Raw genomic sequence first — 13687 nt, forward strand, 5'->3', positions numbered from 1 at the left:
TAAACATAAAAAGAAAAGAAACGGTTCCTTGTCCCCCTTCTTCTTCAAGTGAGGGCAGCCACAAAAGTCCCGAATCTGTTGGAGATGTCCGAGTGCAGGGATCGCCATGTCGGCACTGCAGTCCGGCCCTTTGCCTCGCCCACGTCGTCCGTGCAGTGGACGGAAAGGCACGGCAAGTGGCCGCCCGTCTGTGCCGTGGCCGCGGTCTTGCTCGGGGGCAGGTCGTGGGCTGCAAAGGTGGACAGAGAGACAACAGTCAGCTTGGCACAACGGCAGCGGCACTCCACACATGCGCCCCCGCCGGGTTTGCGAGAGGGCATCCCTGGAGAGCAAGGACAGAGTGGGACCCGGGGAGCGGGACCCAGCGGGAGGAACTCGGGCAGGGAGGGAACTTCAGTCCGCGGGGGCCATTGGCCGCGCTCAAATGCACGGAAACAACCTAACGGAGACGCTACACGTGCACTCCGAGTTCTGCCTGAGCACGGGCATTCAAACCATTTATCCCTTCATTAAAGGCAGCAGCACACTGAGCAATCCTGTCCAGGCGGCACCGAGAAATGGACATTTTGCCACCGGCCGTTCCACCAGGGGCCATGTCTAGCCACAGGAACCACTGCTCATGGTTTCGGAGGAAGAGGAGCGGAAACATGGTGGTCCACCTGCTCTCTGCCCCATGCGACAGCCCACCTCCGCCCTGTTTGGAAGAAGCCGGAAGGCCGGACCCGCAAAAATGCCTCAGCTGAGGGATGAGCCCTGCAGGTCGTGCCCTCCCAGCTTCTTCTGCAGGCAAGTACATGCCGGACCGACGGTCCATCCCTCCCAGCACTCGGTTCGCGCAGTGGCAAGCCAGCTTCCACGGGGTCCCCCAGCGGGATGGGAGCAAGCCGCTGCAGCCATGGCACCTCCAAGCACAGAGCCAGAAAGGCTGGTCGCCATGGAGTCTCCGCCTCCGTGAATTGGGCCCATTCCCTTTTGAAAGCCACCCAAACGGGCGCCCGTCACGACTTCCCGTGGTTTAAGACTGCGCCGTGTGAAGAAGCCCTTTCGCTTCTCGGTCCCGAGTCTCTTCACAGGGTGGGCCTTCTCGGTTCTAGTGTTATGCGAACGGGAGGAAAGGGCCTCCTCCATATTTTTCAACGCCTCTGCCTTGCCTGTCCTCACTCACCCTTTTCCTAAGCCAAACATCTGCGGTGGCCGCAGCCGTTCCTCGGAAGCGAGCCGCTCCAGCCCCTTTGCCGCTCCAGCAGCCCTTCCCTGTGCTTCCTCCAGCACAACCCTTTCTGGCAAGGCGACCAGAACTGAGCGCCGCCTTTCACGTATGGTCACGCATTGGCATGAGGGTGCGTGATCCCAACGGCCTTATTTTTCATGCTGCTCCTGCTTATGCGGGCCGTGGAATCTGTCCTCACAGCAGCTGCGCCCTGGGTCAGCATCTTCACGGAGCCACACTGCGTTCCCATTTTTGGCCTGTCCTCGACAGCCCCTTGCCGAACGGCCTGGCAGCCTGCCCTGAACATCGCCACTGATCTGGTGGGGGACCCGCTCCGAGCAGCAGGACACGCGCAGCTCAGAGGCGCACGGCCAAGCGCTCCAGCGCCACATGCACTCCTTGGAGAGCAGGCAGGGTCCCAGTTCTCAGGCCAACTGGCGCACCAAGGCCACCGGCACACTCCAGCCTGGCTCTCGGAGGGCCTTCCGGTGCGAGGGTGTCCCGGAGCAGTGGAGGCCAAGTGCTCTGCTTCACAGGGTCCACTCCAAACGGTGCACTGCACCGGCTCCAGGCATCTCCTCTCTTCAGCAGGCGAGCTGGCCACAGGCCACCCTGGAGTCACTGGGGAAACATCCCGCTGCGGAGCAAAGGGCTCCCCATGACTCCCCAGGCACCGCAGGGCAGCCTGGCGTTCTGCTGCCGAAGAGGCGGCTGTTCCCGGGGGCTGGGAGCCCCAGGCCGGGTCCAGCGGGGGAAGCGCCCTGGCCAAGCTCAGGCCCAAGGCTTGGCATCCCCCACGCCCTTCCTCTGGGGGCTTCTGCCCACGTTCTCACAGACAGGGCAGGGCAGGAAATGCAGCCGCTGCTGCAGGACTTTGGACACCCCCCGGAAATGGACGAGGGCAGCCTGGGCACCGGCTCACCCGCGTCCTCTCCCTTGGACCAGGAAGCTCCGAGGTGTTTCTGGAAAGCCGACGGAGCGCCCCTGTTCCGCACACCGCTCTCTGTCGAGGGCCTTCGCGGCAGCTGAGCAGCTCTCGCTGGCGCCCGGCGAAGCCGCTGCGAGCCCCAGAATGTCTGAGAACATTCTGACCCGAATTGGTAAGGAGGATTTCCAAAAATATGCTATTGTTGTCAGTCCAGCTACTGTGAGAGAGAGTGGCTGAGAGCGCATGCCAGCAGCGGGTCAAGGAAGCGGCTACGTGTGCAAGGGGGGCCAAGGGCAGGACTGGGGAGAAGCGGTCAGAGGACAGAAGGAAGCCAGCGACTGCTGACGAAAAGGGACTCGGGGAAAGGCAAGATCTGTACTTGCTGGAGAAAGCAGGAGGGCCAGGCAGGGGCCTGAAAAGCAAAGGCCCAAGGAGACAATGGGGTGACGCTATGGGTCACAGGGCAGCAGATGAGCAAAGGGGAACGTGGGGCAGGGGGAAATGCGGCAGTGGTCCAGGGACAGGGAAATCTCCGAGCTGTTGGAGGGAAGGAAGGAGAGGAGGGAGGAGTGGAAAACGACGAATGGTCGTCAGGCAGCTCCCCCCGCAGCCTGGCCTTGGAGAGCCCACAGCACGGGATGGGCGGCCCGACAGTGGGGCCTCCTCCATCACAGCTGCCGCGAGGAAGTCCCCCTCCCGGCCCAGCAGAGGCCTCTTCCCAGGTGTGAATCGGAAAGGCCGGAGACGGCGGCCACGGTCCAGGGCGCTGAGGCCGGGTTCACAGGCCGGAAAGGGCCAGCATGCCAGTGCCACCCCAGAGCCACGGGGCGCTTCTGCAGCCCTCTGAGCAGGCCTGGCGCTGGCCCTGCACCTGCAAGAGCCGCCCCGACGCTCCTGGCTGCTGCTCCACACGCCTTCACCCCTCTGAAGCCCCTCCGCCAGCACGGCAGGCCCCCTGCATCCCCCCCCCCCCCCCGTGGGGAGCGCTGGACCAGGCAGGCAAAGTGGCTTCAGCAAGGGCAGCTGGAGGGGCAGCACAGAGACACGCGTGCGCAACCGAGGGGCACGCGTCCGTCTGGCCGAGGTCTGGGGAACCGGGGCCGTTTCACACTGTCACTTCGATCTCGCAGAGGCAAGGACTCGGCAGGGTGACGTGCCCGAAGGCTCATCCCTCGCACCTCTGCGGCACGTCTGACACAGGCCTCAGCTGAGCCGTCCCTCGCCCGGCCCGGCGGATGCGGCCGGCCCTCGGTGCCCAGCCGACCGTGAAGCTCCCCGATTAAGGTTAAGGCTGAAGGCGCGAGCCGGGATGCTCAGACGCCTCTCCCCAGCCCCACCGCCCATGTCCCTCCGCGCGAGGCCAGGCCCTCCCGCGCGGGAGTGGCTGCGGGGCCGGCACCTCGTTATTCAAATCAGCCCCTCAGGAGAAGATCTTTTGCACCAAGTCTCCTCCGTGACAGCTTGACATATTGGTCTGGACACCCCACTCGTCTGCGCGCACCGCAGGCCACGCTGCCGCAGAGGGCAGCGCAGCCGTGCCGGGTCACGGCAGCCGACGGAGCCGCATGCTCTCCCAGCAGCGCCTGGGAATGGCATGGGCGGCATCCTGCAGGGAGGGGCAGGCGGGCAGGACGGCCTGTGCCCTCGTCCTTGCCCGCCCGGATCCGGAGGCTCGGCCTGCTCCTAGGGCCTCTGCCGGAAGGAAGGCAGGAAGGCCGGCCGGCCTCGGGTGCCAAGCCAGGAAGGACACCGACCTCCGCACGGGCTGCTCGGCCCCGTCCGGAGGGTCCTGCAGAACCGCGTCTGCATGCCAGTCCTCCCTCTGCTGCTCAGCCTCCACGTACCGGAAAGTCATGGAGCGCTTCTGTGTGGCTCCAGGTACTGCCAGCCCAGGGCCTGGCCAACTCGCCGGTCTTTCCCTGCTCAACGTATTTTTTTCCTGGTAAGAAACGGGGAAGGAAAAAGCCGTGGGAGGCTTACAAGTGGGCCATCCACCCAGCAAAATGCTGCGAAGGAGGCAGGGGCTGCACAATGCAACCCACACCTGGAGCTCCCCAGAGGCCTTTGCCATCGAGTGACCAGCACTCCGGAGCAATGGGCTCCTGGCCCAGCATGCCATCTGAGCTCTGCTTTTCTGGCACACACGCGTGGGCTCAGCGGGCCTCCGTCTCGCGCAGGCCCGTGGCCACAGAGGCTCTCCGCTTGCCTGGGGGCTGATGCGTTCCAGAGGCCACGCAGTCCCTGTGCAGGGACCCCTTCTCTGGCCTTCGGGCGTAGAGTTGTGGTGCACCACCTTCCCCGCACCGGCCATTCAGCGATCAGCTCCCACCCCGTCACAGAGGCAGGGAAGCCGGAAGGTGCCCCCCCCCCCCCAAAGGCTTGCACCGGGCATGACGCCCACCGTCCTTACTGCTGCCTCCGCACGCAGCCCTCCCGCACCAGCTTGTCAGCCTGGCAGGCGTCCCCCACCCGTCAAGGGCTCTTCCCTCCACGGACAGGATGATTAATTGAGGGGCCGGTGGCTCTAAAGGCAGCTTGTGTTGGGCCGTGCCGCACGGATGTTTGCCTGGCTCCTTGTGCTCCGAGAGCCGGCAAAGGGCTTGCGCTCTGTGGCTCCTGCGAAGAAAGCCAGATCCGGCAGGGACGGTGCCTGCCGGGAGCCGCGTGGCCTGGAGGTTCCACGCCGACTCCGTCCTCCCCGGATGCATCTGCACAGCCATGTGGGGCAGCTTTGGAAGCAGACGGGCAGGCAGGCAGCCGCCTCCCCGCCTGGCCACTCTTGGTGCAGGATGCGGCCTCACTGGCTTCCCTTGAAGGACGGCGGGCACGGCTTGGCGGCGAAGCTGCAAAGGGCTGGCTGGGCGGGCAGGAGCAGCAGACGGGGCGGGGGGGTCTTCCACACCTGGCTTAGGGAAGGCCACCCACAGGCGGCCTCACCTCTGTGGGAACGGAGGCAGCCCTGCTCTGGAGTCATGCGCTAGAGAGGAGAATCGGGTCACATCTGCGAGGAGTACGAAGGCCGTTCGGGAGAACCGGGCTCTTCTGCGGGAGGCATATGCTCCGGGCCTGGAGGCAAAGCCCTGTGAGGAGAGGCTGAGAGGTCCGGGCATGTCCAGCCTCAGGAAGAGGACTGGGGGGGTGGGAGGGCGCTCTCCCTGCAAGTGCCCCAAAGGCTGTTGCAGAGAGGAAGGGCAAGGTCCCTTCTTGTCCATTCCAGCGTGCAGGACACGGATTAATGGGCTCAATTTGGAAAAACCAGATTTAGACTGGACACTAGGAAAAATTTCCTCACTGTCTGAGCAATACGGCAGTGCAACCTGTTACCTGAGGAAGCTGTGGGCTCTCCCTTGCTGGAGACATGGTAAAGACCTTTTTATTTAAACATCATTTTAATTGTTAAAATATATGATCTGGCCAGGGCAACTTCTTCCTTCTCTTTCCTCCTCCTATATTCTTTATTTACTTATTTTATACTGTTAATTTTAATTTTATATTATTGTATCTCAGTGTATTTTTTGTATTTTTGTATTTATTGGTAATTTATTATGTTCTATTGTATTTCAATGTATCTTACTGTGTTGTAAGCCGCCCCGAGGCTTCGGCAAGGGGCGGCATAGAAATGTTATAATAATAATAATAAAAAGGAGCTGGACAGTCATCTGAGTGAGGGCGTGAACTGGTGGCCGGCAACGGCAGCGGGTTGGACCCGAGGGCCTTCCGACGCTCCTGTTCTACCACTCCCAGGTTCCCTGCTCAGGGTCCTTTATGGGTTCCTCACAGCTGTCATGACTTTCCAGATTTGCTCCTGTTTCTACCAAGTATTTTCAGCAAGATTTTTAGAGCAGGAAAAATTCTGCGTTTAACTGCTGAAGCGGAAGGGTCATTTCCTCCAGTGCCAGCGGGAGGCCGTGCAGTGAAGAGCTGAGAAGGCTGCAGGACCAGTGCCCAGATCTCGGCTCTGCTGAAGCTGGAAGTGGACGGAGTTGGCCAGCATCCTTGTCTAGAAAAGCTCACAAACAAACCTCCCCGAACTCCGGCCTCCCCCACCGGCTGTTCTGCATTTGTCCATTGCTTCACCCCAAGGTTCACTTCCCAGTTACGAATTCCCAAGTGGTCCACAACGGCACACAGCACAGCACTGAACCGCGCTGAGCTGAGCTCGCGACCGAGGAAGCCGGCGAGCGCTCGCCTCAGGTCTTCCTTCCAGTGCCGTCAGCCACGGCCACCGTGGCCTGTGAGAGGAACGGCCAGTCGCCTCCCCCTCCGCTGACTGGAGCGCCCCCCGTGCTCAGACCTTCCCCCTGCAGGCAACTGCTCCTTCAAAGCCCCAGGGACGACGACGAGGCCATCTGCTGCCCTTCCACACGGAGAGCCGCCTGCCGAAACCAGGCGCTCCTGTGGGGCCAACAGGCGATCCAAGGCCCAGACCAGACGTGGCGACATGGCACGCCTCGGCAGCCGAGCGCCCTGTCCACACCCCGCGCGCCTCCTCCGCAGGGGGGTTCTTGGCGGCCACGTGGCCGTGTCCAAAGCATGCCGCAAGCTTTCCGCTGGCCCGGGCCTGCCACGTCGCCTGAGCCCAGGAGAGCCCAAAGGCCTGCCGAGGTGCCTCACAGAGGGGGCAGGAGGGCTTCCCTCTCTGGCCAGGCAGCCCCGGGGGAGCCAGCCAAGCCGCGCGGGAGGCTCCTGCTGCACAAGCCCCGTTTGCGGGGCGAGAAGGAAGCCGGGACCGGTGGCATCCCGGCTTCTGCTTCGGCTGGCGGGGAAGAGAAAGGAGGCCCTGCGGGCTGGCTGAGGGCCCCCTCTTCTCCACCAGCTCCACCTGCTGCTGCGGGGGTGGGGGGGGAATGAGTTCCTAGGGAGACTGGAGAAGACGGCTTGCTGCCCAGTCCTGGAGTGCCGCAAACAGCAGGGCAGGGATCGGGAGCAAGCGTGATCTCCAGCGTCTCCGCGGCAGGAGGCCCAGCGGAACGCAGCGCCCCCGCTGCTGTGCGGATCGCTGCAGTGGCCAAACTGCACATCCAGTGGGGGCACAGCAGGTCCCCCTGGCCCTCCCCTGGAGGCGGCCCCAGAAAACACGGCCGTCCCCACCGCTGCCCAGGTGCTGCCGGGGCCCTTCTGGGCAGCAGTTCTCCTCACTGGGACCTGCCTGGGACCTCAGGGGGTCTCCTGGGATGCCCGAGGGAGGCTGGGATGAAAGAGCTCCCCAGGAACGCCTCTGTGCCCAGCCTCCTGCCGGCAGGAGCAGGATGCCGCTACCAATTGCAAGCGCCGTCGTGTGGGTGACTGCGGTGCTCCGGGGCCGTCGCCGGAGCCTTCCGCACGGAGGCCACCGTTCCAAGGGCAGGTACCGTTCGAAGGAAGCGCTCGCCCCAGCAGCCTCTCTGCTTTAGGGCAGAGGCTTCCGGCTGCAGGGGACCGTTCCCCGTGGAGCAATTTGGGGCTCGGCGGACACGAGAACCCCCCTCAGAGCAATCCCAGGAAGCCCCGCACACACACGCGCCTGTGGCGGTTCCCTCTGAGTGCCCAGGGAGAAGCCTGGCAACCCACCTGCCCCCCCCCCCCCCGCCACTGCTCGGAGCAAGAGAGGTCAGAAGGCCCAACCGGACATGTGAAAATGCGAAGGTCCCGGGGGGGGGGAGCAGGGAGGGCTCCTACCCTCAAGGCCGCCCGTATCAAACCTGCCAGCTGGAAGACACAAAAGGGGGGGGGGGCAAAGGGCGGCGTGACACATCCCTGCCACGTCAGGGGGCCGGTCCAGTGCCTGCCCTGTCATCCCGCGGGCCTCCTGCCCATGTGCCTTGCTTCTCATGGTGCTGTTTTCAGATCAGATTGTCCGTAATTGTGCTTCCTTGATTGTTTTTCATTTACAGCTTCACAAGCCACCTGGGGGGACCGCAGGGTCAAAAACGGCATCCGAACAGACTGGACGCGCAGAGCCGCTGGACAAGGTGGGCCTTTGGTCCAGCGCAGGACGGCTCTTCTCGTGTTCTCCTTGCTTCTCCTAAGGAAGGAGGCGCCTCCGGCTTCCCGCAGGCAAAGCCAACCGATCCTGCCAGGGTCTCGTGCCAAGAGGCAGGGAGAGTGCGGACTGGGGCCTCCGGAGACGCAGCCGCAACCAGTGGGCAACACTGCTCCGGGGCAGCCCAGGGCCGAGTGAAAGGGCCGCTTCCTCTCACAGCAGGCACCTGCACGTCGCTCGGACTGGCGCACCGAGGCCGGAAATGGATCCAAACACGGGGTTGCTTGCTTGCCTGGAGATGCCCATCGGCCTGCAGGGCAACCCCACAAAGAGTCGATATGCTCAGAGCAGGCCGCAAGAGCCCGGAGGGGGGCAGAGGGGGGCCGCGAAAGGAAGCGAGCAGGGGGAAGGGAAGTGCAGGCCGGCGTGGAGACACTCCGCTCCACGAGGCGCAGCAGGAGAGCGCTCGGCCTCCCCGTCTTTCTGTTTCTAAAAGCGCTTTGCTTTCTTACTGCAGTCCGGCTGTGTGGGGTGCGCCTCTCCAAGGCGCCAGGGACACTACTGGGCCGGTGGGCATGGTCCTTGTGCGACCAGGCGCCAAACGGCAACCACCGCAGGGTTCCATACTCCGGGTTGGAGCAGAACTAGGCTTCCTGTCACGAAATACTGCTGTGTAATCCCAGGAAAACGCAGGAGAGCTGGAGCAAGGCCCTTGCGTGGAGAAGGTCCTCCGTGCCTCCTGCTACAAAGGCCAGCTGCTACAAAGGCGGCTGGCTAAGAGGCCTCCCCTGCCCCGTGGAAATGAAAGCCACGTGGCCTGTGGCAAGCCTGACAGTCCGCGAGCCAGCCCGCCTGGAAAAGTTGAAACCACATTAAAGGAGAGGGCTGCGCCCACCCTCTTCTCTTCTCCCAAACTGCCATTCGGCATGTGGGGCTGCCCACCGCTATTGCTGGCCGCTCACTTGGGGCACTGCATTTTCGAGGTGAACTGAGCATCGCATGAAGTCCTTGAAGAACAGCGATTAGCATTCCAGTCCCTACAGACTGCAATCTGGGCCTGGAGGAGAAACGCTTGCCCGAAGCCACAACAAAGGCAAGACTGGAACTCGGGGCTCCCTCTCCCACCTGTCCAAGTGAGCTGCACAAAGGGGGCATGAGGAGCCTATTGTGGGGACAGCGGCTGGGGCTTTCTGGCCAGCAGCCGTGGAGAGCAGGCCACCTAGACAGGCGCCTGCTTGAGACGCGAAAGGCTGGCTGGCGAGCTGGCGTTGCTCCAGCTAAGCTACTGCATAAGGAGGAGAGCCCAGGTACAAGCCCAGGACAAAATCCACACGTGGCAGCCGCTCACCCTCCTCTCCCGGGCCATGGCCCCAGAAAGACCTAATTCGCCCTAAACAAAAGCTCTGATTTCTGCCGTTTCAAAGGCTGCGAATCAGGTGAGCTGCCGGCCTGCAGGTCACCCCCCGACATTTCCTCTCTGCTGCTCCCTGGCACACAAAGGATGCCCACGGCCAGGGGAGGGGACGGGGAAGCAGCCGTAGCCCCGTTCCCTTTAATCGCTCCCATTCAGCGGCAGCACCAGTGCCGGGATGGTGCAACTGGCTGGCGTCTCTCTGAGAAGCACAAAGCCTCCAGCCTCCAGCTGGCGTCTCGATTTAATTAATCCTGAAAGGCCTCGTCTTGCTCTTCCCCTTGCCCTTCCTCGGAGCAGAAGACACAGTGGGCTTTTCCGGGGAAAGGATCTTGCTCAGAAAGGTTATGTGGATTTGAGAGGCGATAGGACAGCTTGGACACTTACAGGGTGAACGCCCACGAGCCAAAACCTATTTATACGGCTGTTTTCAGATTTAATTCCACTTAAATCCGTGCAGAAATAGCATGATGCAGCAGCCTTGGAAAAATATGCAGATACGGCATTAGCTCCAGCCCCCTTCAGCGGTGTTTAAATAGCAATGCCCCCTCCTCCCACCAGTCTTCCGCAGCCCTGGATGAGGGGCTGGAGGCAGCGGGAGGCCGTTCCTGGCAGCCCCACCAGCTTTACCTCCGTGCAAGTGCGAGGCAGTCCTCCTGATCAGCACATGGATCAGCTCCCTGCGGCCCCAATCCCAGGCCCCTCCACAGCGGCCTTGGAGGTTTCGGAGAGTGTGGCAAGGACTCCCCCCCCCATGCCCAGCCCTCCCTGCCCAGGAGTGGCTTTCAGGAGTGCGCTTACTGCTGCCTGCAGCATCTTTGGCCTCTGCGCAGAAGTGGCTGCCAGGAACGGGCCAAGCGCAACGTGTGGGCAAGTGCAGAAGCCGCGGGGTCTCAGCACGCCGGAGGGCCACCAAGACACTCGCGCCATGACGTGTCCATGCGTACCCGTGTTGCATGGCTGGCCTTTACGCAGAGGCCCTAAATGCACCGAAAGATCCTTGTGCCAGAGGTCCGCCCTGCTGCAAGAGCGACCAGCTGCCTGACGGGACAGAGACACCACTGAATTCCCCAAACACTCGCGCAGTAGCAAACCAGCCAGGGAAGAGTCTGAGAAGGGAAGCAAACAAAGGCCCTGAGATCGTGCTGCATTATTAGTAACTGGAAAGAGCCAGAGGGCCTGGCAGAGCAGACGTCCAAGCACCACCCGGACCGGGGCCTGGCTGCCTGTGGGCCAGAGATGCCCCTGTGCTTCAGGCTCCAACATTAGGCTAGGTTGCTCCACTAAGGGAAGGAAGGGTGGACAGACGGATGGATGGATGGAAGGGCAGACATTCCGTAATATGCCAGTGTGAGCTGGAAGCAGAGCAGTTCTGGACTGTATGTGGGGGCAGGATGTACCCCTAGCGTCTTTACACCGCCCAGGGAATTCTGCAAGCAGCCGCAGCAACACGCCGGGCCGGAAAGCACTCCAGTCCGTGCATGCACACCCATCCCTCGGGCACACCCCCGGTCGCTCTTCAGAGCCCAGCCTGAGTATACACAGCGAGGAAGACGGACCAGGCTGGCTTGCGCAACGGGTCAGGTAATGCAACATGCTGAGACACACAAGGCATCTGGGGCAGCAAAATATGAATTCAGCCAAACCCCTACGGGGCACAGACAGCAGTGCGAGAGCATTTTAAAGCCGCCGTTCACAGGCCAATCGGCAAACGTTGCACAAAGAAATATTCCGCATGCATTACCAGCTGCATATACAAAAGAAGCCCTTTCTGAGGGTACATGGGTTTAAAAGGATCAATTACCAAGGAAGGAAGAAATGAATTCTTACGTGGTGTAGAAGCGTGCGTTTTGCTGGTTGCAAGACAAGCTACAGATGTTCTTCCAACATGACAGAGCTTCAAAGTTAGAAAAGAGCAACGCCCACATTAATGCTTGTTAAAGGGGGCTGACTACTGGGGGTGAACCCTACGACAAGACATTCTACATTGAATGACCAAATTTGGGGGGGGGGGTCAAACAATTTGGCCTCACCTCCTTGCACGGTATGCATAATAGGGGGCTGGCACCAGCAGGGACAAAAATGTGCCAGGCCACACCAGCCAATCAGCAGCACCCCCCCACCGCTCTCCTTCCTCTCTCCCCCCTGCTCCCCCCCACCCACCGCTTCTTCTGGCTCTTTCTTCCCCTTGCCTCCTTTTTCCAGACAAGCAATGTGCAGAAAACACAAAGCGCGCGGCTGTGGGGAAGGAGGCAAAAGCTAGGGGAATGGTCGTTTCAGCTGCAGAAACACTGAACAATCAGATTGTTTTCCTGACAGAACAATCAATTAAAAGATGTTTGCAGAGCGTTTGCGCGTGTCTCTGCCCTTCCACCCCATCCTTCCGGGTGCTACTGCTTTGCCATCGGTTTGGGCATTTGGGGGCATTAATTGCCATGTCAAGTGGCTCTTATCTTGCTACCTGAGCAACTTTGTTCACTCTCCTGCTTAAGCCTAATTTGGCATCCTGCAGACATTACCCATTAGAGACATTTAGGCTGGAACGACAAAAGTCTCTGCGCTGCCTGTGTGTATTTCATGCGTAAAACGTACTCCCAGCTGCCTCTGAAGGCAGAGCGGGGGACTCACGCCACTCGAGAAGCCAGAAACTTTGTTCTTTAAGAAAACCCAGTTTGCTTTTGTTCTCCTTTTAATGTCTCATCCATGTTAAATATAGATTCTAGATTAATGATACAGAGGTGTAAGTAGTTAACTGTTTGAGAACTCGTTGTGCCTTTTCCTGGACGGAAAAATCCGACTGATGCAGACTTACTGCTGCTCTGCAGGGCCGGAGTTTGTTTATCAGAGAAACGCAGAACACGGAGTTGCGTTCTTCAGCACTGGGGGCCTGACTCTGGGGGTGGCATCCGCGTGGAGCCAGCTTCCTTGCCTGCCTGACGCCAACAGCGCTGGAAGGGCCGCCATGACTTATGTCAGGAGAGGTTCATTCTGAGCATAAAGAAAAGTTGTCAAGCAGAAGAGAGGTCCGCCATTTTTACACCAGCCAGCTAAAGGGACTGCATGATGCCAGCAGCAGCCGCCCACTGAAATGCCGGCCCCCAGGCCATGGGGCGAGGGTTTCCAGCCACATCCGATGCCAGCGGTGGGCACAGGCACCCACAGGGCAAGGACCTGGCCGCTTGCAACCTTGGAATGAGGGGCCACCCCTTCCCAGGCCAGCCGAACTGGGAGGGCTCCTGCAGCTTGCACCAGGGTCGAGAGGCATCTCTTGGCGCGCAGGTGGGCATCCTGGGCCAAGGTGACACCTGTGAAGCGCTCTTGGACGATGCAGCATTTGTAAGGAGAAGGCCGACTGATGGGGGCACAGAAATGGAAGAAGTGAACCGACCCACCTGTCGCCACCGCCCTGCCGGTGGTGCTCAGCTGATCTTTTGGGCTGGGTGTCCCCTCAGAAAGCGCGCGCTCATACATTGGGCCACTGCGGTAAAATCCTCTGGACAGGAGAGTTTGTTTCCATCTGGGGAGCATGACAGACCAGCAGCCAACCCTCTGGAAGCCTTTCAGTAAAGGACCAGGAGCAGGACCGCCTCCTCGGGTCTGTGGCCGATCCAGCAGGATTTGCAGACCGGGCCAGAAGCGCTCAGCTTCCTCCGCTGCTGGCAAATGAGGCTGGTGTTGCATTTGTGTGATTTTTGTAAAGCCATCAACGAAAGCACCGCAGGCGAATAATTCGAAGGCTGCGCTCTCCCACTGGATGCCCCAAACTGGCCGAGTCCAGGGCTCCTCAGCGGCCCCGTGATGCTCCGGGGCAGCCCGAACAGCCCTGGCAGGCCACCGGTGGCCAGAGCACTGTTTGAGGACCACTGGCCCACACTGTCCATCTTCAACACACACATACGAAGTATCTGCTATAGTGAGACAATTGTCTTTATTTTAAATTATTTGCTTTTTGAAATAAGGCTTTGAAATTGTAGCCTGTTCACTGGGTGATGCACATAAAAGATGTCCAACTGTTGCAAATACTTCGTCAAGAGGTGGCGTTGGGATCCCTAACTGATCCCCTCAAATCTGCCTCGCCTGCAGACGAGGGAGACGGCCGGGAACAGCCGCTCACGGGTGACCTCTCCTCCGATCTCTCACTCAGGGGACTGCTGCCAGCGCCCCTGCAGCTGACCC

General features: G+C 60.9%; 1 protein-coding gene across 1 annotated transcript in view; it reads right to left on the minus strand.

The window, feature by feature from the left end:
* Window positions 1-6: 6 nt before the first annotated feature.
* The window catches only part of MN1 (MN1 proto-oncogene, transcriptional regulator), a 29872-nt gene continuing 16191 nt past the window's right edge, over window positions 7-13687 (minus strand). The window contains exon 3 of the mRNA XM_044426183.1: window positions 7-229. Coding sequence (XP_044282118.1) covers window positions 45-229 — 185 coding nt within the window. The 3' untranslated portion in view covers window positions 7-44. The remainder of the gene's footprint in view (window positions 230-13687) is intronic.

The sequence above is a fragment of the Varanus komodoensis genome, unplaced genomic scaffold (assembly GCF_004798865.1).
Source record: "Varanus komodoensis strain SLA01 unplaced genomic scaffold, ASM479886v1 scaffold165, whole genome shotgun sequence".
Classification (NCBI taxonomy): Eukaryota; Metazoa; Chordata; class Lepidosauria; order Squamata; family Varanidae; genus Varanus; species Varanus komodoensis.